This window comes from Pteropus medius, unplaced genomic scaffold (assembly GCF_902729225.1).
Source record: "Pteropus medius unplaced genomic scaffold, Ma_sr-lr_union100, whole genome shotgun sequence".
Classification (NCBI taxonomy): domain Eukaryota; kingdom Metazoa; phylum Chordata; class Mammalia; order Chiroptera; family Pteropodidae; genus Pteropus; species Pteropus medius.
This window is the reverse complement of record NW_024352787.1, coordinates 27,802,163-27,826,224: the sequence shown is the minus strand read 5'-3', so window position 1 is coordinate 27,826,224 and position 24,062 is coordinate 27,802,163. Positions and strand designations below refer to the sequence as shown.

Genomic DNA, 24,062 nt, shown 5'->3' with positions numbered 1-24,062 from the left:
TGCATCCTTGACTGAATAACCTGGGCCCTGGGATGTTCTCATGACTTTTTGTCCAAATCTCTAATCGTCCCCTGGAAACTGGCCTTCTTCCAGCTTTGACCCCATTACCCTTGCTTGTGAATAAGCCTCCAGTGGGTCATTTGACATTGGCAGGGAAGCAGCTGTCTGGTTTAAAGCCAGTAGTACTGTGGCCTGGGACTCCCTCCCTGACTCCCTTGGGTCCTCTGACCTTCCCAGTCATTACTCAGTCTGGTGCTCAAGAGGGAGATGGGGCTGGGAGACCCTGGGAGACCCAGAGTTCTCTGGCTTCTAAGCCAGGCCCTTGGGGAAGGTGGGCTTTGAATCCTGTCTCGCCAACTACAAGTTCTCTTCTGGCCTAGCTATTGTCTGCAGCCTCTTCTTCCAAATAGTTTCTCCAGATAGGTCTCAGGCTATTTATGTCCTCAGCAGCCCCTGCTGGAATTGGCAACATCTCTTTCTAGATAAAGGTTCACGATAGGTATTAGAGTCCACGCCCTTCCCTTTGTCCTTTTAGCTAGCTTTCCAGAGTCTGCTGCACAGTATTTCTCTTTAAGGGTCAGTTCCTGGCCTCAGAATATCTTGGCTTAGCCTTAATTTGCAAACTTCCTATCACATATATCTAATTTGCATACAGTCTAATAGTGATTCTACAGATCAGTGAAGTCATTTTAGATTAAATTGATGTCAAAACCATAATGAGATATTAAATCCTCTAGGATGGCCATAATTAAAAAGACAGATAGTAACAAGTGTTGATGAGGATGTAGAGATGTTGGAACACTAATACACTGTTGGGTAAAATGTACACTGGTACAGTTGCTGTGGAAAATGGTTGGCACTTTCCTCAAAGGTTAATATGGTCCAGCACTTTCACTTCTAGATATGTACCCAAGAGAAGTAGAAACATGCATAAAAAACCTTGCCAAAGGGTGGAAACAACCCCAATGTCCACCAACAAATGAAAGAAAAACAAAAGGTGGTAGAGCCACACAATAGAATGTTATTCGGCCATGAAAAGGAATGGAGTGCTGACACACGCTACAACATAGATGAACTTTGAAAACATTATGCTAAGTAAGAAGCCAGACACAAAATTACCACATAATGTGTGATTCTATTTATATGAAATGTACAGAATAGGTAAATCCATAGAAATTTGATTAGTGGTTGCCTCGGGCTGGGCGTTTGTTGTGGGGAAATGAGGAGTGAAACCCTCTACATGGTACAGGGTTTCTTTTTGGGGTGATGAAAATGTTCTAAAATTGATTGCGGTGATTGTTACACAACTCTGTGACTATACTAAAAAACATTGAATTATGTACTATAAATAGGTGAATTGTGTGGTATACAGCATGTGGCATACAATAGTCTGTGTGTGTGTGTGTGTATGTGTGTGTGTATATACATACAGAAAAACAAAGATTAACTTTCTTGGAGGTAAGTTGCTTTTTAAATTTTAATTATAACAGTAATCTTTATATTTGCTCCAGCTTCCTAGATAAATGCTTTTTAGAATAGAGTAGATGTCCACTGGAGCTTTAGACAAATGGTGAACATACAGGGGACATTTATTTCTTTGATCTCCACTCCTAGAACTGGTGTTTGGAGCTGCTGTTGAGTGTGGCAGAGCCATGTCCCATCTCACCCGCCACCCCATCCATATCTTGAAAGGGGGCTATGAGCGCTTCTCAGCTATGTACCACTTCTTCCGGACACAGAAAATCATCTGGATGCCACAGGTAAGGCAGGGTGCTTGAGCACAGGCAGGCTTGGATGGAGCATGGCCTTCCCCTAAGGACCATGGGATGGGGTGCAGAGTAGAACAAAGAGGAGAAGGAGACAGACAACATGGGGAAAAAATGGAAGAAATTTTGAAGACTGGGCTTGAGAAATGAACTTGGGGTAGCCAGGAGGTCCTAGATGATGAATTTATAATCATCAGATTTGTGTGGAAGCCAGCATGGCTTTTAAGAGATGGGGCCCATTCAGAAGGCAGGGTCCCAGGAGAGTTCTGGATGGTAGACTGTAGTCAAAGTCAGACAGGCAGGGAGCAGGAAGGGGTGTCATGATTTGAGGTCACTCTTAGATGTTCGAATCCAGAGGATACAAAAAGAGTGAGAAAGCAGTCCCTGCCTATATGGAGTTCTTGTCTAGTAGGGGAGACAAGGGGTGTGGCCAAGGGACGCAGCAGGTGTATGGAGCCCAGAGGAGAGGCATTTCCTTCCAAACCTGAAGGAGGAGGAGCTTGTGGGAAAGAGAGGTGAAATAAGCATTGGGTGGCAACAATTGACAGACAGGGACCGGTCCCCGGGGTGCATTATGTAATATCTGGTTTATTGAAGAGTCTGACTGCAATGGAATGTAAACATGCACAGGTTTCATTTTTTCCAATCATTGCCTTCAACTGTGCTCTCATTCTTGTCCTTAGAAACATCTTGGACAGATTCCATGTTTTCTGGCCACTTTTGGTTATGAAAAATTTCAGTCTAGTCATGTAAAATGATTGGGGAAATGTGCATATTAACTGATAGTAAGGAAATATTATATTTCTTTAGGTTGTGATGACATTATAGTTATGCTTTTAAAAATATGAGTCTGTATCTTTTAGAGATACATAATATTTATGGATAAAATAATGTGATATCTGGAATTTCCTTCAAAATAATCTGGAGTGGTTTAGAAAGTCAGTATAGATGACGCAAAATTAGCCATTAGTTGATAACATTTACAGAGGGGTGATAGATCCAGGGGTTTTTACACTATTCTCTCTATTTTTGTGTATTTTTTGATAAAAAATTTGAAAGGGAATAAGAACAATTAGTCTGATACAAGCCAGTCTAGTTTAACATTCTAAGCTCAAACCATATCTCATCTCTTTCCATCCCCCAGAGCTGAGTAGCCTTCAGTTTCCTGGGGGCTGGGAGTGGTGAGGGGTGTGGGCTGGCTTCAATGACACCTCCTCTGTTCCCCTCTTTGGGGCTTGGCCCCTCTGGTACTGAGGGTCCAGAATGGAGCCTGTCTTCTGTGACTGGCCACTGTCAGTGGTGGGGAAATGCCTTCTCACTCTGGCCCAGCCTGTTTCTGTGTGCTGCTGATGGCCTTTGCTGCTCGTTTCCTTGGGGTTCTGTTCAGAGGCTCCATCTGTTAACGAGGATCTTTCAGAGAGTTACCCAAGAATTTCTGCCAGGAGTACTCCAATTCTCTTTCCTTCTCTTGGAAGCCCATGAGTCCCCTACCACATCTATACTCCTTCACTTGCATCCTGGAATGAGCCACAAGGGAGTATGATGATGGGGAAAGAGGCCCAGCCCAGGCAGACCTCACTGCAGCCCCTCCTTGCCTTGCTGACTTGGCAGCTCTAGTCAGCCTATGTGAAAAGGTGGAGACCCAAGTCTGAGGTCATACCTGTTCCCAAATGCAGGGTATTAATGTCAAGATCTCCAAAGGACTACCTCCTCTCCTTCCACTAAAGTAACCACATTATGATTTTCAGCTCAACAGTCGTATAGCCAATCTCCTCACCCTGCAGACACCCCTCCCTGCTGCTAGAGAAGCACTCCTTACTGGCTCTGCAGTGCTCAAAGGGAGTATTTCTTTATAAACATCATACTGCTGATAACTCATTGCCCCTGCTTTGTTAAGGTATAATTGATGTAGGAATAACTGTACATATTTAAAATGTATAATTTGGTCAGTTTTGACATGTGTATACATCTATGAACTTGCCCTCACCCCTAGTCTTCTTATGTAGATTGGGAAGAGGGGTATGATGGTGGCTGATGGTATCTATCACGGCCTGATAGATTGGGTGAGTGAGTTTTACCCTAATTATTTGTGGCCCTCTAGAATGTAGGCACCCACTATTTCCCTCTTCCTGCTTTGTTTCTAATTCAGGAGCAAGAGTGAAAGCCATACTCCCTTTCTGTTATTGTTCTGATACATTATAAAGCAGGGGAATTCTTACTGCTCCTTTGAGAGGAAATGGAGGCATAGAATTTGGACTCTGAAACTGCCCCTCTGCCTTAGACAGAGTGACTTATAATTTCCTGTTTTATAGATGGCATCCCTTAAATAAGATTTCACCTTGAGCAAAGGGTTCTGTGACTAAAAGAAGTGTGACGTCCACACTAGAGAGAGATGATGGTGAGCCACTGAATAGTTTTAGGTTGAGGGGTGGCATGGTCAGATTTCACTTAGAAAGACCTACTCTGATTGCAGTGCAGAGAGCAGATCAATGGGGACAGAATGGATTTGGGGAGACCTGCTAGGAGGTAGGGATGGAGAGGAGACGATGGATTCAAGAAATACTTAGGAAGCAGCATTGACTAATATGCAGGTGGTGGGGTACAGGAAAGAGAGAAGTCTAGAATAATGTTTTGGTTTAGGTGTGGGTGACAGGTGGCCCATGGTGTGGCTCATTGAGGTGGTGGACACAGGAGGAGGAGGCAGTGTCAGAAGTAGGGGGAGTCAGTGGGCTTGGTTTAGATGCCTGTTTCTTTTTCAGATACCTGTTCTTTTATGTTTGTCGATGTGGTGTCATCTAGAGTTAATGTGGGCTTGCTCTTTACAGCGAAGCATATTTTCATACATGCCATACCCTCTTTCTCTGCAGCTGACACAATCACAGGAAATTCCTTGTGATTGTGGTTTGTAGGCAATAGGAAGAAAGTTGATGGATTTGTGATGGGTGTTTAATGAGATTTTCCAAATGAAACTGGGAGAATTTCCTTTGGCTCCAGCAAGCTGAGGTTCTTGGGTGAGGTCAGCCTGAGCTCCAGGGATGCTTTGGGTCACATCTCAAGTAGCTGGTCTGCCTGCAAATAGAAGAGTCATGAGTCTCTTTTGCAAACTTGAGGATTGGCTCAGCTTGGTGTCTGTTCTTTAATAGAGGCTTTTGAGGCTGACGACAACTTGGGAAGAATGTGGGCTTGACGCAGGTTCACTGGGATGGGAGATGTACTGAGGCCAGAGGCCTGTGATGGACTGAAGTGAATGGCGGACAGCCTGAAGTACTTAAGATGTTATTTCTGAGTCAGACTTGGAGCCAGAGGAGTTTTTAGAATGCAATTTGACTTTTGAAATTACATAGGTCAGCATTTCCTATGAAATACTGATGGAAAAAAAAAAAATGACCTAAACAGACTATATTAGAAATGTCAATTTATACAACGTTAGTGGATTTTTTTTGAGGTGTTGCCTAGACTTTATCTTACTAAATATCACAAGTAGATTTTTAATTCATGCCAATAATAACTATGTAGCCACTGTTTTATTACAAATATCTGAGCTACAAGAGGTCAGCCTAAGGAACCATTAGGAAGATTTTCACCAGCTCTCAGTTCCCTGGAGGCACACTTTGGCATGCTTTTCTGGCTCTTTTCAAACTTGTTTATAAAATTAGTTTTATTATTTGATGATAACTTTTTCTAACCACCTCCTTGGTGCTCTAATAATCTTTCCTTGGAACAATCAGATTTTATGATTTCCCTCAGCTTTATTGATATATGATAAACAGGTAATACTGTATAAGTTTAAGGTGTACAACATGAGGATCTGATACGTGTACATGTTGTGAAATGATTATAATAATAAGGTTAATACACCATCACCTCACAAAATTACCTCTTTTTGTGTGTGGTGAGAACATTTAAGATCTACTCTCATCAATTTTCAAGTATATTAATACAGTATTGTTAACTGTAGTCACCATGCAGTCTGAAAATTTATACCCTTTGACCAGCATCTCGCCATTCCCTCTTTTCTTCCAGCGCCTGGCAACTACCACTCTACTCCGTTTCTATGAGTTTGGCATTTTTAGTGTCCACATATAAGTGAGAGCATGCAATATTTATCTTTCTCCATCTGGCTCATTTCATTTAGCAAAATGCCCTCAAGGTCCATCCATGTTGCCACAAATGACAGGATTTCCTTCTTTTTTTATGGCTGAATAATATTCCACAATATGTATGTTTATATGTGTGCTGCATTTTATTTATCAACTTATCTACTGATGAACACTTAGGTTGTTCCCAACTCTTGGCTATAGTGAATAATACTTCAGTGATTAAGGGGGTGCAGGTACCTCTCTGAGATAATGATTTTGTTTCCGTTGGATAAATACCCAGAAGTGGGATTACTGGATCATATGGTATGGTAGTTCCATTAATAATTTTTAGGAATCTCCATACTGTTTTCCATGGTGGCTATAGTTAGTGGATTTCTTTATTGCCAGACTTCTTTGAGCTTTTGTCCATTGTGAGTTTCTCCGAGAGGGATATCACAGTTACTATTTCCCATATGTTCTTGGTTCTCCGAAACCTTTTTTCACAGTGTGTTGTGAGGGACCAGTGCTTCTTAGAACACACTTTGGGAAATGTAAGGAATAATGCTTCTCTTTGTTTCTTTGTTTTTCAAAGAAACCAGAAATTTTCTTATTACCACTTTGGACCTGGAACTCAGTAAGCTTCCATTAAAGTGGTATCCTGTTCTCCCTACCTCTCTATCAGAACTTCATCAGAATTCATTTCCTGATAGCTCTTGTGAGTAGTTTTATTGTGTGTGTGTGTGTGTTTTTTAAAGGTATTTAAATTCTGGTTGCCTCCAAATGTAATAAAAGGGCTGTTCTTCGCCACCCTTGCCCTCCTCCAACTGGACATACCCTGGGTTTTTGCAGTTGTCGGCCATGGGATATTAGACTCCAATTTTAGTGCACCTGGCCAAATGCAAACAGGTGCTATGGAGGGAAGTGGGATGTCGGTGTTCAGCATGCTATACCATGGTGTTACTACCAGCTCTCTAACTCCTTGTGCAAGTTGTTACTTGCCAATATCTTTGAATGCCCAGATCTCAACACCATTCACTGTCTTAGATTATTTTTCTAAGCTTGTTTGCTGAGCCACATTACAAGAGAGAGAAAAAAATGAAAACAGCTTCTTTCCTGGAAAGTATTTATAGGAGCCTTTCATTTTCCCCACCTCAGGAACTGGATCAATTTCAGCCATACCCTATTGAAATAGTGCCAGGAAAGATCTACCTGGGCGATTTCAGGCAAGCCTGTGACCCTAAAATTCAGAAGGATTTGAAAATCAAAGCACATGTCAATGTCTCTATGGAGACAGGGCCATTGTAAGTAGAAATACTATTGATTTTTATTTTTAAGATTAAGTATCATTTGTTTATACAAGATTCCTAGTGCCATGCATTTACAGAATTGAAAGGTCTCTTAGAAGTCAACACACACTTATTTTCATCTGTTCCTGGCCTACAGTTTGTTTCTTGCCCTTTAAATCTCACCAAAAGTAATACTTTCCTGGTATTTAATATTATGGTAAAAATTATCCTATTCTACCCTGCTTTGCCTATCTCAGGCCCTCTGAGAAATGACTCTGTCTTAGTCCATTCAGGCTGCTATAACAAGTATCATAGACTGGTGGCTTATAAACAACAGAACTTTTTCTTTTCATGGTGTGGAGGCTGGGAAATTCAAGATCATGGTACCAGTGGATTTGGTGTCCTATGAGAGCCTGCTTTCTGGCTCATAGACAGCCATATTTTCACATGGTAGAAGGGGCAAAGAGGCTCTCTGGGGTCTTGTTAATAAGGGCACTAATCCCATTTATGAGACTCCATCCTCACAACTAGATTTATAATCCCACCTTAAACAAACAAACAAACAAAAAAAAACAGAGAAAATGTCTAAAATAAAAATTTTCAGACAATGGCCAACAGACAGTACAGGACAGTGATTCCTGAGAGAAGGGGGAAAAAAAAAACAAAACAAAAAAAACAAGATGAGCTTGCAAGCCACAGTAAAGGAAAGGAGTCAAAAGAGATCCTGTCATTTTTTCCAAGTTGCGAGTACAGAGTCAAAAATCCAGAGAGGTCAGGTTGGCTGGAATTTGCAGGAAAGATCTGCATGGAGAATAGAGAGCTGAATATAAAGAAAGAGTTCTGGACAGCTGCAGACAGTCTACCTGTTTCTTCAGCTGAGTACTTATAAGCATATGCATGTGAGGAAACTTAAGACTGAGAGAAAAACAAGTAGAAATGAATAGACAGTAAAATCCCCAGAGACTATGTGGTGCCAGGAGTAGTTTGTGTTTCAAGTTAGAGTAGACAGAACTCGTAATATATAGGGCATCAAATAAAATACTCAGAAAAGTCTCAGTAGTGAGGAAAATCTAGCCCTAGATTAGGGATTAAAAATACAATGGATTGGAATTAACAGCAGGTTAGACACCACAGAAGAAAATAATTTTTAAGACATAGCAATAGAAAGTATCCAAAATGAAACATAGGGAAGAAAAAGATTTACCACCCCCCTCCAAAAAAAAAACCCAAAAAACAAAAAAAAAAAACCCAGAATTTGAATGAGATTGAGACAGTTTCACATGGAATTTCCAAAGGAAAGGAAAGTGGGGAAACAGAAAACATATTTGAAAAAATAACGGCCAATTTCCAAATTTTTTAAAAAACCTGTGAATTCACAGATCCAAGAATCTCAACAGAACGCAAGCATGAGAAACATGAAGAAAACCACAGCAAGTCACATCATATCAAATTGCTTAATATCAGTAGAAAAGAGAAAATCTTGAAAGTAGCCGCAGGAAAAAAGATGTATTACATACCAAGGAACAAAGGGTAATAATGGACCTCATATTAGAAACAATGAAATTGAAAAAATTGTAAATTATCGAAGGAAAAAAACCTGTCAACCTAGAAATATAACCAATGAAAATGTCTTTTAAATGTGAAGGGAAAATACTTTTTCAGGCATACAAAAGTTGAAAAAAATTCATCACCAAGAGATGTGCACTACAAAAAATATTAAAGGAAGTCTTTCAGGCAAAAGGAAAACAATACTAGATGGAAATCTGAATCTATACAAAAAGAATCAAAATCACCAGAAATGATAATTATGTAAAATATGTTCCCTTTGTTTTAAATCTCTTCAAACATAATTGTTTAAAGAAAAAATAATAACAATGTATTTTAGAATTATAACATATGTAGAAGTAATATATATGCCCACAATTTACTAAGGCAGGAAGAGGAAAAATAGAAGTATACACTTGTAAGGTTCTTAACTCTGTTTACATGAAGTGGTATAATGTTACTTGGAGGAAGACCATAATAAGTGTATTCAATAAACTCTAAAGCAACCACTAAAAGATAGAATAAAACAAAAATAAATCAAAGAGATATAATTAATAAGACAACAAGACAGATATAATAGAATTATATAAAAATTTAATCCAAAGGAAGGCAGAAAAATGGGAATAGGAACAAAGAAGAAATGGGATCAATAGAAAACAAATAGCAAGATGATAGACTCACACTCAATCATATCACTAATCAAATATAATCACTAATCATATCACTAAGCAAATGGTCTAAATATTCCAATTAAAAAACAGAGTTTGTAGGCTGTCTATAAGGAATGAACTTTAAATTTATAGACAAAGATAGGTTAAAACTAAATGGATAGAAAAAGATATTCCAGGCTAAGACTAACTTAAAAAAGGAACTTCTGAGTGGCTATATTATTACTGGATAAATTGGACTTCACAGAAAAGAATATTACCAGTGATAAAGAGGGTCATTTCATTATGGGAAAGTGGTCAGTTAATCCAGATTTTAGATTCCAGAGGACATAATAGTGTTAAACATGTTTGCAGCTAATAAAGAAGCTTAACACACATGAAGGAAATCTGATGGAGAACTAGGGAAATCCACAGAAATTTCAACATCTCTCTCAATAGACAGAAAGTTGGTTATAATTTCAACTAGAACATTATCATCCAATTTTACCTAACTGATATTTATATGGCACTCCACCTAAAAACAGAAATATGTTCTTCCAGTCTTTGAATGTGTCCTACAATAAACATTTTTTTTTTTCAAAAAGACATGAAATATTTTTGCCAAGATAGACTATTCTGGGCATTAAAACAAGTATCAATACACCTAAAAGATTCAAGTTATAAAACTTATGTTCTCCGACTATAATAGAATTAAATTAGAAACGGGTAACAAGATATCTGAGGAAAATCCCAAATGTTTGGAAACTAAATAATACACTTCTAGATAGCCTATGGGTAAAAAAAAGAAATCAAAAGGGAAATTAGAAAATGTTCTGAACTGAATGAAAATAAAAACACTGTATGTTAAAATTTACGGATGCAGCGAAAGCCGTGCATAGAGGGAAATTATAGCCTAAATGCCTGTATTAGAAAAGAAGTCTCAAATCAAATCAAGTTCCTATACTTCCACCTTAAAAATTAGAAAAAGTAAGCAGAAAGAAGGAAATGATAAAGATAACAGTAGAAATAAATGAAATAGAACACAAAACAGTTGAGAAAATCAGTGAACAGTACTGGTTCTCTGAAAAGATCAATGCAATTGACAAACCTCTACCAAACTGATCAGAAAAGAAGAGATAGGAGACAAAAATTACCAATATTAGATATAAAAGAAGGAACATTATCATTATAGGGCCTATGGATATTAAAAAGCATTCTCTGGGCATTTATTCCACAGAAGTGAAAACTTATGTTCACACAAAAACCTGTACACAGATGTTTTCAGCAGCTGTTTAATTGGTGAATGGTTATAAAAACTATGGTACGTATATACCATGGAATGCTACTCAACAGTAAAAGTTATGAACTATTGATGCATGCAACAACTTGGATAAGTCTCCAGGGAATTAATGCTGAGCAGGAAAAAAAAAGGCCAATTCCAAAAGGTTACATACTATAGAATTCCATTTATATAGCATTTTTGATATGACAAAATTTTAGAAATAGAGGACAGATTAGTGATAACCAGGGGTTAGGGAAGGGGGCGGTCAAGCAAGGGAGGTGTGGTTATAGAAGGGCAACACAAGGGATCCTTGGTGTTAGAACTGTTCAGTATCTTGACTGGGGGTGAATACGTGAACCTACTCAGGTGGCAAATTTGTATAGAATTTACTACACGCACACACAGAAATGTAAGAAAAATCAGAGAAATCCGAATAAGACTGATAGATTGTATCAGTGTCAGTGTCCTAGTTGTGCTTTTATACTATAGTTTTACAAATGTTACCATTGGGTAAACTGAGCATAGTGTACAAGAGATCTCTCTATATTATTTCTTACAAATTCATGTGAATCTACAATGATATCAATAAAATTTTAATTAAAAATAAATAAAAGAATGATTAAGAAGTATTTTGAGTAACTTTATGCTGATACATTTGAAAATTTAGATTAAATGAACAAATTCCTCAAAAGACTCAACTACCAAAGCTCGCTTAATAAGAAATAATCAGAATAGCCCTATATTAAAGAATTGAATTCATAGTTAAAAACTGTTAAAAGTCTAGGTCTATATGGCTTTACTGGTAAATTCTGTTCAACATTTAAGGAAAAAATAATACCCATTCTACACAGACTCTTCCAGAAAATAAAGGAAGAAGGAATCCTTGCCAATTCGTTTATGAGACCATCATTACTCTGATACCTAAACCTGACAAAGACTTTATAAGAAAGGAAAACTGTAGACCAATATCATCATGAACTAAGTCCAAAAATCCTTAACGAAATTTTAGCAAATTGGATCCAAAAATATATATAAAAAGGATAATATCTCATGACCAAATATATTTGTTCCAGGAAGGCAAGATTGGTTTAACCTATTTCCCATTCAGAAAAAAAATGTGCAGCACGCTACCAGCATTAATTCTATTTATATAAACATGCTCTTAAGGCTGAAGCAAATCTGACTAGTTTTCAATGTGAAAATAAAATATAAAAACTGTTATTGGAGTTATTTCTAAACAGAACTTGTCTCTAATCCTAATGTAACAGAAATATGTATGTAAATCGGATTCATAAAATGAATCTTCAGCCAATGGCTGTTTGAGAATGATGTTAACATCACACATAGGAATGCTACATTTTCCAAGAGTTGACATTTTCAGCTATTGAGAATTAACATATTTTATAAATGGGAATACCACTACTAAAACACAGAGTGCTATAAATAGAATGTTGTCATTTGTTTCCAAAGACTATCAATATACTAGAGCAATACAAAAATAATAATAAAAAGTGAGATATTTCATGGCAGTCTTTGGGGGTAAGGTTAGGACTGTAATCTGCAAGTTATCTCGGGGCAAATGCTGTAGCCACAGGGCTGCTGGCAAGTATTCTCAGGGAAAATAGGCAATGGGTTAAAATTAGAAAATCAACATAATTCATTATATTAACAGACTAGAAAAGAAAACTTAAATTACTTTCAGAAGAGATACAGAAAAATGGCACCCTGTAGTTGCTAAATATGCATTTTTAAAAAAGCTTACATTTACATTTATAAAAATCTATAGTAAAATGGTCCATAAAGCAAGATCCAGTGAATTTCAGGGGATTAAAATCATATATAGTTGGTTTTTAACCACTATGAAATTAATATAGAAAGCAATAATTTAAAAATATAACTAGAGCATTCTTAGAAATTTAAAAATAAGTTTCTAAATAGCCCATGAATCAAAGAACTCACAATGGAAATTATGAAATCTTTTCAACTACATGATAAAAAACATATCAAAACTGTGGAATGTAGCTGAGCTGTGTTTAGAGGGAAATTTATAGCCTTAAATGCATTTATTAAAAAAAAGAAAATCTAAAAATCTACTAGTTAAGCATTCATCTCAAGAAATTCCCAAAGGAACAGCAAACTAAACCCAAATAAAGAAGAAGGAAGGAATAATAAAAGCAGATTACAAAATAGGGAGGGTGAAGAAAGTCAAAATACTTTTTAAATATATATATATTATATATATATATGTATTTGATCAACTCTTGGCAAAAAAAGAGAAGGCATGAACAGTCATTTGTAAAAAGAGACTCTACATCTCTTACAGGTATCAAAAAGGTCTTAAGAGGATCAAAACTTTATTGTGATAAATATGAAAATTTAGACGAAATGAATATTTTTAAAAATGTAATCTATCAACACTGACATCAGACAAAATAGAAAAATTGATTAATATCAATAACTAATAAGCAAATTTCTCATAGAGAAAAATCCAGGTCTAGATAGTTTCAAAATGAATTTTACCTAATATTTAAGGAGAAAATAAAGCCAATATTACATTTTTTAAAGAATAAAGAAGAGGAATAATTTTCAACTTGTTTTATGAGACCAGCATAACTCTGATTTCATAACCTGACAAAGACATTATAGGAAAATTATACACTAATTTTCTTCACAAATGTAGATGTAAAAAAACCTAAAGAAAAATATTAGTACATTGAATATAGAGTTATATGAAAACGATAATACATCATGACCAAACTGGGTTTATTTCAAGAATACAAGGTTGTTTTAAGCATCTATAAAATCAATTCATGTAATTTACCATATCAATAACATAGAGGAAGAATCAGGATTATTTCAATAGATGCAGTGAAAGCATTTGATAATATTCACTATACATTCATGATTTTTTAAAAAACCCTCTTAGCAAACTGCAAATAGAAGAGAACTTCTTTGATGTAATTTTTAAAAAACTACAAAAATCTCTGCAGCAAACATCACACGTAATGATGAAATGTTGAAAGTTTTCCCTCAGAGTCACAGAACAAGATAAAGATGCCACTAACACCACTCCTACTTAACATTGTACTTGAGGTCCTAGTTGGTGAAATATGGCAAGAAAAAGAAAGAAAATAGGAATTAAAAGGGGAAAAAAACTTTGATTATTTACAGACAACATAATTATATACACAGAAAAGCCAAAACAACCTGCAAATAAGTTATTAGACTTAAATGAGGTTGCGTGGTACAAGGTCAGTATACAAATATGAACTGTTTTTCTGCATACAAATAAAAAACAAACTGAAATTTAAAAATCATGTAATTTACAATAGCACAAAAATTACCTAGGATTATAAATAATGAAGGATGTGTAAGATCTTTACACAGAAAATTAATACAGCATTACTGTGAATTATTGAAGATTATCTGAATACATAGAGGATGTACTGTGGTTATGGATTAGAAGATTCAGTTTTGTAAAGATGTTGATTCTTGCCCAATTGATCTATAGATTTAATGTAATGCCAATAAAATTTCAACAGGTTCGTGGAAGTTAATAGCGTAATTATAAAATTTATATGGAAATGCAAAGGGAAAAAATAGGTGAGTATTTAAGAACAACAATGGGAAAACTTGCTTGATCAGATACCAAGACTTAAAAACCACAGCAAGTAAGTACTGTGATACTGGTGCAGGAGAAAAATAAACCAGTGGAGCAGAATAGAGTCCAGAAACAGACCCATGCATAAGTACACTTGAAATTTGGCAAGGATTTTCTCTTATATTTTCTTCTAAAAGTTTTATAATTTTAACCTTCACATATTTTGATCCATTTAAAAATAATGTTTGTGTATTGTACCAGATATGGAACAAAATTTGTTGTTTTGCATATGAAGATAATCATTTGTTGAAAAGATGATCCTTTTGCTTTGATACCTTTGTTGAAAATCAATTGACCATATGTGTGTGGGATTATATCTGGATTCTTTATTCTTTTTCATTTGTCTATGTTTTTCTTTTCTTAAATTTTTATTTTTCAATTACAGTTGACATACAGATCTGTGCTTTTCATTATACCTATTACACACTCAGGATTGCTATAGCTTTATAACAAATATTAAAATCAAGTAATGTTAGTTCTCTAATCTTGTTTTTTGTTTTCAAAGTTATTTACTTTGCATTTCCATATAAATTTTAGAATCAGCTTTTCAGTTTTTACAAAGAAGCTTGCCAGAATTTTGTTTGGGATTGAATTGACATCTTGACAATGTGAGTCTCTTGATCCATGTGCATGGTCTATCTCTACATTGGTTTTTTAAGTTCTCTCAGCAATGTTTTGTAGTTTTCAGTGTACAGGTCTCACACATTTCGTGTCAGAATTCTTGCTAAGTATTTGATGTTTTTGATGTGAGTACAGTGATATTAAAATTTTTCAATTTCTGATTGTTGCTAGTATATAGAGATCCATTTGAATTTTATATATTAACCTTGTATCCTTAAACCTTCTCCATCAAGAAGCCTTCTCAATTGTGAATCTCTCCGTAGCTCCTTTGACTTTTTCCTGCGCCTACAGTCTAATATCACATACAGGTCTTTATCCCAGCACCTAGCCAGTTGGATTGGCGCCATTGGTTTATGTGTCTGCCTTCATCATCAGACTGAACTCTCTGAAGCCGAGAGGGGCCCTATTTGATTCTTCCTGTGTCCACAACTCCCGCCCCCCGCCCCCCACCTCCTCACACACACAAGGTCTGGCATACAATAGGCATTGAGCGAATGTCTGAGGAAAGAATAGACAGATGGGCGCAGATAGATGGGTGGGGAGGGAGAGTTGGGGAGGAAAAGAGGAATGAATAGAGAAGAGAAGATGAATAGATGGATGGATAGTGAATTGTGCTTTTATTTGTCACGGCAATTGCTTATACAGAAACCAAATCAGCCTATTTTTGTTTCTAAATCCACTGAACTTTCTGCATGACATAGTGGTCTGCATACTACTGAATTTTACCAGTAGGCCATGTTCTTCACTAATAACATCTATCAAGTGCTACTGCATGCCAGGCATTGGGCTAGGCTCCTTGCAGCCATTTTCTCATTAAACATTCCATACACCTCATCTCCCTCCTCTTTCTCCTGTGTTCATAAAGCTCTAGCCACTCTGACCTTTCTGTTGTTTCTCAAATACACTGCCTCTCAGGGCCTTTGCATTTGCATTCTCCTCTACTTGGAACACTGTTTCCTCAGATAACTGTCTGGCTTGTTCCCTTACCTCCTTTAGGCCTCTGCTCAAATGTCACTTCCTCAAGTAAAACCTTTCCTTACCACCCGGTTTAAAACAGCAACCCCACCACTCTCCATCCCTCTTACCTTGCTTTCTCCATTTAACATAGCAGGCTCATTTTCTAAGGTCATGACATATTTCTTCCCATCCTCATTTTATTATCTGTACCATATTCTAGGAAAGTACCATGTTGGTTAATAGCAATAAGGTCACATTTATTGAGCACGTACTGTGTGCCAAGCAGATGGCTAAATACTTTACATAGATTAATTGACTTAATCCATACCCCACCCCTATGAGGTAGGTGCTATTTTGGCGGGAGGGGATTAGTTCTTTACCCACATCTCCCTGATGCTGGCACAGTGTTTTTTTCCCTGTGGTCTTGTTGCTGTGGACAAGGGCCACTGCAGTGAGGCTGTGTGTGAGTCTGCCCAATTACCTGTACTTTTCTTCTTTTCAGTTTTGTAGGCAACACTGACAAACTTCTGCACATCCAAATAGAAGACTCCCCGGAAGCCAACATTTTCCCATTCTTACGCCACCTCTGTCACTTCATTGGTAAGGAGCATTCTCTAACCAGGCAGCAACTGTCCTGTGCCCCGAGGCAGAGGGACCATGGCACCTCATCCACACGCTTATTCCTGATTGTGACTCTCAGTGTTAAGTAGAGAAGGGGCAGTGTGTGCCCGGCCAGCTCTGGACAAGCCCATCTCTCTGGGGCCCCAAGACAAGCCCACCTCTCTGGAGCCAAATAAGAGCTCTAGACTGTGGACTGACTGCCCTATGTTCTGGCCCCAGCTGGACCGTTAGGTGCTTTTGGGCCTGGCCTCATTGCACCTGTTGGCCTATTGTGACATGAGGCCACAGGTGCATGTGTTCATGGAGGCCTGCTCTGGGCTGTGCTCTGGTAGCCTGGAGGTGAATCTCATTCTGTCCTTGCTCTTTTGTCTAGTTAAGAGGGTGGGGTGGAAGGAAGACTCCAGAGCCTCTGACTTCCCTGATTTTCAATGTGTGTCCAGTGCCCCTCTGTCTTTGCACCAAACAGCAGTGCCCACCAGTTGCTTACCTCATTGAAGGTAGATTTTTCAGTCACTCCCAGGGCTCAGGATTACCCAAGGAGAGCAAGATCCCTGGAGTCAGCAAGGCAGAGTCAGGTCAACTGGTAGCGGACCTTCCTGGTCTGGAAGCCTGAAGAGCCAAGTAAAGGCCTTAGCATGATAACGCTGAAAGCTCAGGTGTGATCCTCTTGAACTGCCAACTAGATCCGAGGATCCCCATTTGCCAGATGACGAACCAGTGTCCTAGAGATATCACATGACTTGCTTATGACATGGAGCGCTGGTTCGGAATCCACTCTTGGACCCACTGAGGCCAGTCATCTTACAGCAACTGGGGTCCACAGGGAAGGAGGCTATGCACAACTCCTCACCCTTCCTTCTTCTTGCAGAGGTCCACCTCAAGCTTGGCTCTGTTGTCCTGGTCTTTTCCACCCTGGGCATCAGTCGCAGCTGTGCAGCCATCTTGGCCTACCTCATGCACTGGCAAGAGCAGACCTTGAAGGTATGCATTCCCTGGTTCAGGTTCGGACCACAGCCTCTTCCAGGAGGTGGGGTCCGAGCTTCACTTGGGAGGAACAGGGCCCCAAGGCAGTGCCAGGGCCTGAGGGATGAGAGGGGGAAGGGTCAGGGAGGGGAGCTCCAAGTCCAGGGCTTTACCCAGCACACTATACCCAAGGGTAAGGTCTCAACAGTCCAGGCTAGAGGCCTGAGGCTAGGCAGCACCTTCTGTGTGTCCTCCACTACCATCAGTCTGTTCACCAGCATTTGTTTATGGTTCTCGAGGGGAGGTGCATGTTGGCTGCTGCTTGGAGTCTTAGAATTGCAGTGCTGGCAGGGCTTAAGCAGACACCCACTCCTGCAATTCCTTTACCCTTGAGAAGAGCAAGGCCCAGAGAGAAGGAAGCAGGGACCCATCATAACAAACCCTGTGGAAACTCAGGGCTCTTGACTTCCAGGGCAGTGTTTTCCTACTGCCTACTGCACTGGATGGCAGGCCTATCCTGAGGAGAGGGGTTTGGGGAGCCTTGCCTGGCACAGCTTAGGCATGATTTCAAGTGCTTGGGTAGGACCTGAAAAGCTCCCACATTTGTCCAGGAGTGCACATGAAGGAAGAGGAGAGACCAAGAATGACCATTGGCGGAACCCATTGCCAGTGGTTTCAAATGTTGACCTAGTGTGCTCTTTGGGGTGAAATTGCAGGTCAGAAAGTCTTAGATATCCATCAATTCCATTTTTGGGTGTACACCCAAGAGAAGTAAAAGCAGGGTCTCAAAGAGATGTTTGTACACCCATGTTCATAGTAACATTATTCACAATAGCCAAGAAGTAGAAGTAACCCAAGTGTTCACTGATAGATGATTGGATAAAAAATACACGGTATAAACATACAATATAGTATTATTAAGCCTTAAAAAGTAATGAAATTCTGACACATGCTACAACATGGATGAAGCTTGAGGACATTATGCTAAGTGAAATAAGCCAGTCACAGAAGGACAAATCCTGTACGATTCCACTCATATGAAGTCCCTCGAGTAGTCATTCATAGAGACAGAGAGTCAGAGTCGAATGGTGGATGATGCCTGGGACTAGGAGGAAGGGGAATGAGGAGTTGTTTAATGAACACAGAGTTTCAGTTTGGGAAGAAGAAAAAGTTCTGGAGATAGATTGCTGCGTACAGCAAGCGGGAAATCCTTCCACATCCAGCACGGCTCTGGAAAATAATCCTGAGTGGGAATGGTGAGAGACTGAGAAAAGAAAGAAGACAGAAAGCTGGGATCAGGAGGCCCAATATCTACCGATGATGGAGTAGAGCACGATTTTATTTTTGCAAGTTGCTTTTATACAAGAGCATACATTTACTGACTAAAATAAGATTATCCCCGCCAAACCTACATATCCTACTGTAATCATTTGCATTCCGTATATTATCCCCACCCTACACACCCTGTTATAATCATTTGCATTTCCATAGATTATCCTCATTCTTAAGAGAGTTCTTAGAAGTGAGGCAACCCTTGGTTGACCTCACAGATTGCAAGAACCTTGTCAGCTTGCAACCCGCTCTCCACAATGGATAATGGTGATGTTTGCACAATATAGTGATTGTACTTAGGCCATTGAACTGTGCGTCTAAAAATGGTTTAAATGGTAAATTTTATGTGGTGTGTACTTACCAGAATTAAAAAAAGAAAAGAGTCTGGGGTGAAAGGCCCAGAGAGTAGAATGGTGATTGCCTGCCCTCTTACTACACCCAAGGTGCATTGTCAGGGCCCTCATACTGGAGTCACTGCCTGCTTGAGTATTTTGGTATGTGCTGTGGAGGGGTGATGTCGCTGGTAAATCTTGGGAGGAAGGCCTGTGTCATTGCTCTTGTGGAGATGCCTTTCCAGCCTCCTTCCCAGAAATGGGCTTTGCTCTCAGAGAGGCCTCTTCTTTGCTGCCTTTTTGAGCTGGAACAAGAAGGCAGGGAGTTGGCAGAAGGCAGGCCAAGCTAACCCTTCTGCAGGGAGCTCAGAGAGTTCCAGGACTTGAGCTCCCTTGGAGTTTGAATGGGGCCTGTCTATGAATGTCACCTAGTCCTGCTCTGCTGTGGTCCCTGGTGTCCTTATTGCTCACAGGGAGGCTGGGCACAAGAAGGTCTTTGGAGCCCTATAAATCTGACACATCACTATGTGTCCTAGCCCTGACAAGCAAATCACAATCTTCTCTCTGGCTACATCAAGCAGGGGTCACAGCTGCTTCCAGGGCCAGCTGGGGTGAGAGCAGAGAGAGGAGCCTCTTAAGGGCCAGGTCCCCATGGCGATGGGGCACATGCAGGCCTGCATCTTGATCTTTACTGGCTCCTGCAGCGAGATGCACAGCTCCACCAATGAGGGTAAGGGACATCTGGGTGTGGTCATCCTGGTCAGTGGGTGGACAGGCACTTGGCCCCCTGAGGGCAATCCCAGTCTCAGGAGAACCTTGACAGTCCCTTCTTGGAGCAGCAGTCTTCGTCTCATCTGCAAAGTCCTGTTGTTGGGCACTCTGCGCAGAGGTGCCATCTGGATAACTCTTGTCTAAAAAAGCACAGCTCCTGGAGCTGTGGGCAGGAAGCACTGCTGCTATGACCTTGCTGGATCTTCTCCAGACTGAGTGACTCCTACAATGTGCAAGTGAGCTTTTCCTGCTACCAAGCAAGAATCCTGGATCACTGACACAGGTTGACCTGGGTTCGGCTCTGCTTCTGCCTGGGGTCCGTAGAGACGCGTTTGCCTCCCATTGTTTGTGTGGTCCTGGAGGTCTTCCTTGGTGCACTGTGGAAGCTGTCCCCTGGGTGTTGTCAGCTCAGCTGTGATAGAGCCCACAGGCCTAGAAAGAAGAGTGTGGACCACTCTTGGGCAACATATTGTATCCTTATGGTTCCAGCTCAGCAACTTCAGGTTCCAAGAGGGAGGTCAAGTGGTGAGCTGGGAAGAATCTAGCACCCAGAGTCACCCCTGCCTGTCCTGGGCTTTGAAAGCACTAGCACAAGGTTATGTGGGATCCCAGAGTCAGCAAACCCTTAACAAATCGATTTCAGTGCCTTTAAACTGCTGGGAGTAGCTTTGTCCCTTAAAGGTCTAAAGAGAAAAACAAAAACCAGCTCCTGAGGCACTAATAGCTAACACTGGCAGAGTGCTTTCCACATGCCAGGCTGTCTTAAACACTTTATGTGTAATGAAAATACAATGACCCTATTATCCCCATTTTATAGGAGGTATATAGTGGCTGACTAACTTGTCTGAGGCCCCAGCTCTAAGTGGCAGATCTGAAATTCAAAGCCAGTTGGCTCAGCTCAAGAATCTGGGCTTTTAACAAGGCCCTTAGGTGGCAGGGAGAGCACTGGCCTTGCAGTCGGAAAAATGGGGCTATGGCTGGGTGCTGCTCCCTACCTAGAATGACTGGCATGTCCCTTCACCTTTCTATCCCCTAGGTAGGCAGAATAAGGCCTGTCCTTCCTGCCTGCTGCATTTGTTGTGAGTCCCACCAGATGCTTTGTGGGCTGGAGATGGGGTATGTGAGTAAGTATGTGGGGCTCTGGTTATGGTTGGTCCTCAAGAGCCTGTTCTGACCTAGCCAGCACTTAGTAAACCTTATAACTGCACAGCTCTGCCCCTGGCATCACATGTTTTACTTTTTTAAAAATTGTGGCAGAACACACACAAAATTTACCATCTTAATCATTTTTAATGTACAGTTCAGTAATGTTAAGTACATTCATGTGGTCATGCAACCAATCTCCAGAACATTTTTCATCTTATAAAACTGAAACTCTATGCCTATTAATAACTCCCCCTTCTCCTTTTCCCCTAGCCCCTGGCACCCACCATTCCACTTTGCTTCTCTGATTTTACTATTCCAGGTACCTCACATAAATGGAATCATAAAGTATTTGTCCTTTTGTAATTGCTTTATTTCACTTAGCATAATGTCCTCAGGGTTCATACCATGTCGTAGTATGTGTCAGAATTTTCTTCTTTTTAAAGACTGAATAATATTCCATGTTATGTAGAATTCACCAGTGAACCTGTCTGGGCCTGGTGCTTTCTGTGTTGGAAGATTATTTTTTTTATTGATTTAATTTTTTTGATATAGGCCTATTCAGATTGTGTGATCTTGTGTGAGTTTTGGCAGATCATGTCTCTCCATTTCATCTAGACTAGATGTGGGCATAGAGTTGTTTCTTCCTTTATAAATTCTTTCGATGCCCATGGGATTTGTATTGATTTCTCCTCTTCATTTCTGACGTTAGCAATTTGTATCTTCTCTCTTCTTTTCTCAGTTAGCCTGGCTAGAGGCTTATGGATTTTATTGATCTTTTCAAAGAACCAACTTTTGGTTTCATTAGTTTTCTCTATTGATTTCATGTTTTCGATTTCATTGATTTTGCTCCAATTTTTATTGTTTTGTTTTGTTTTTTTCTGCTTACTTTGGATTTAATTTACTCTTATATTTTCATTTTTTTCTGCTTACTTTGGATTTAATTTACTCTTATATTTTCATCTCAATCTTAGATGACTGACTTAGGTGAACATTCAGCTTGGTGAATGTTTCATGTGAGGTTGAGAAGAATGTACATTCTGCTATTGTCGTACAAAGTAGTTTATAGATGTCAATTGATGGTGTTGTGTTCAACTACGTCCTTACTTATTTTCTGCCTGCTGGATCTGTCCATTACTGATAGTGGGGTGATGAAGTCTCCAGCTGTAATGGTAGATTCATCTGTTTCTCCTTGCAGTTCTATCGGTTTTTGCCTTATGTATATTGATGCTCTGTTAGGTGCATATCATTGCAAGTATAAGCTACATTTTGTTTATCCATTCATCCACTGATAGACACTTGGGTTACTTTCACCTTTTTTCTATTGTGAACAATACAGTTCCACTATGTACATTGACCTTTGAACAACACGATTTGAACCCCACACATAAGTGGACCCATGCAGTTCAAACCTGTGTTGTTCAAGGGTCAACTGTATTTTCGATCTGCAGTTGGGAATTCATGTACGTGGAAGGATGACTTAAGTTACATGTGAATTTTTGACTACATGGTGTGTTGGGTTACTTTCTCCTTTTGGCTATTGTGAATAATGCTGCTATGAACATGGGTATGCAAATATCTCTTTGAGATCCTACTTTCAATTCTGTTGGGTATATACCCAGAAATAGAATTGCTGGGTCATATGCTAGTTCTATTTCTAATTTTTTGAGAAATCTCCATGCTGTTTTCCGCAGTGGCTGTACCATCTTACATCCCACCAACAATACAAGGGTTCTGATTTCTCCACATCCTTGCCAACACTTGTCATTTTCTGTTTTTTTCAATAGTAGCCATTTTAATAGGTGTGAGGTGGTTTCTCACTGTAGTTTTGATTTGCATTTCCCTAATGATTAGTGATATCAATCATCTTTTCATGTGCTTATTGGCCATTTGTATATCTTCTTTGAAGAAATGCATATTTAAGTCCTTTGCCCATTTTTTTGTTAGGTTGTTGCTGAGCTTTAGGAGTTCCTTATATTCTTCATATTAACACTAGGAGATATATCTGGATATAAAGCAGATATAAGATTTGCAAATGTTTTCTTCCATTCTATGGATTGCCTTTTTACTCTGTTGATTGTGTCTTTTGATGCACATAAGTTTTTAATTTTGATGTAGTCCAACTTATCTATTTTTTCATTTATCACCTGGACTTTTGGTGTCATACCCAAGAAATAATTGCCAAATTCATGTCATGAAGCTTTTCCTATATGTTTTCTCCTAAGGGTTTTATAGTTTTAGTTCTTACATTTAGATCTTTAGTTATTTTGAGTTAATTTTTACACATGGTATAAGGTAAGGGTCCAATTTCATTATTTTGCATGTGGCTATCCAGTATTCCCAACACTATTTTTGAAAAGGCTCTCCTTTCTCCATTAAATGGTTTTGGCACCCTCGTTGCAATCATTTGACCATATATATGAGAGTTTATTTCTGGGCCGTCTATTCTATTATATTGGTCTAAGTATCTGTCTTTATGCCAGGACCACAATATTTTGATTATTATAGTTTTGTAATAACTTTGAAGGTTTGAAATCAGGAATTGTGAGGCCTCCAGCTTTGTCTTTTTTCAAGATTGTTTTGGCTCTTTGGGGTCCCTTGAGATCCCATATGAATTACAGGATGTATTTATCTGTTTCTGCAAAAAACGTTGTTGGGATTTTGATAGAGATTGCATTAAACGTATAGATCGTTTCAAGTAGTATTGACATCTTAACAATATTAAATCTTCCAATCCATGTAAATGGGGTGTCTTTTCATTTATTTATGTCTTTTTTAATTTCTTTTAGCAAGATTTTATAGTTTTGGGGGCACAAGTTTTTTACCCCCTTGTTTGAATTTATTCCTAAATATTCTATTCTTTTTGATGCTTTTGTAAGTGGAATTGTTTTCTTAATTTCCTTTTCAGATTGTTTATTGTTAGTGTATAGATATCCAACTGATTTTGAGTGTTGATTTTGTATCCTGTAACTTTGCTAAATTCATTTATTAGTTCTAACAGTATTTTTGGTGTAATCTACGTATAAGAACATGGTGTCTGCAAAAAAAAAAAAAAA

General features: G+C 39.0%; 1 protein-coding gene across 7 annotated transcripts in view; it reads left to right on the top strand.

Moving 5' to 3' along the window:
- Positions 1-24,062, top strand: part of STYXL1 (serine/threonine/tyrosine interacting like 1) — a 52,041-nt gene that overhangs the window by 26,928 nt on the left and 1,051 nt on the right. For all 7 annotated transcript variants that reach the window (XM_039849335.1, XM_039849337.1, XM_039849332.1 and 4 more), the window contains 4 exons: positions 1,615-1,760; positions 7,001-7,146; positions 16,347-16,444; positions 17,334-17,446. In XM_039849335.1, the coding sequence (XP_039705269.1) occupies positions 1,615-1,760; positions 7,001-7,146; positions 16,347-16,444; positions 17,334-17,446 (503 nt within the window). The remainder of the gene's footprint in view (positions 1-1,614; positions 1,761-7,000; positions 7,147-16,346; positions 16,445-17,333; positions 17,447-24,062) is intronic.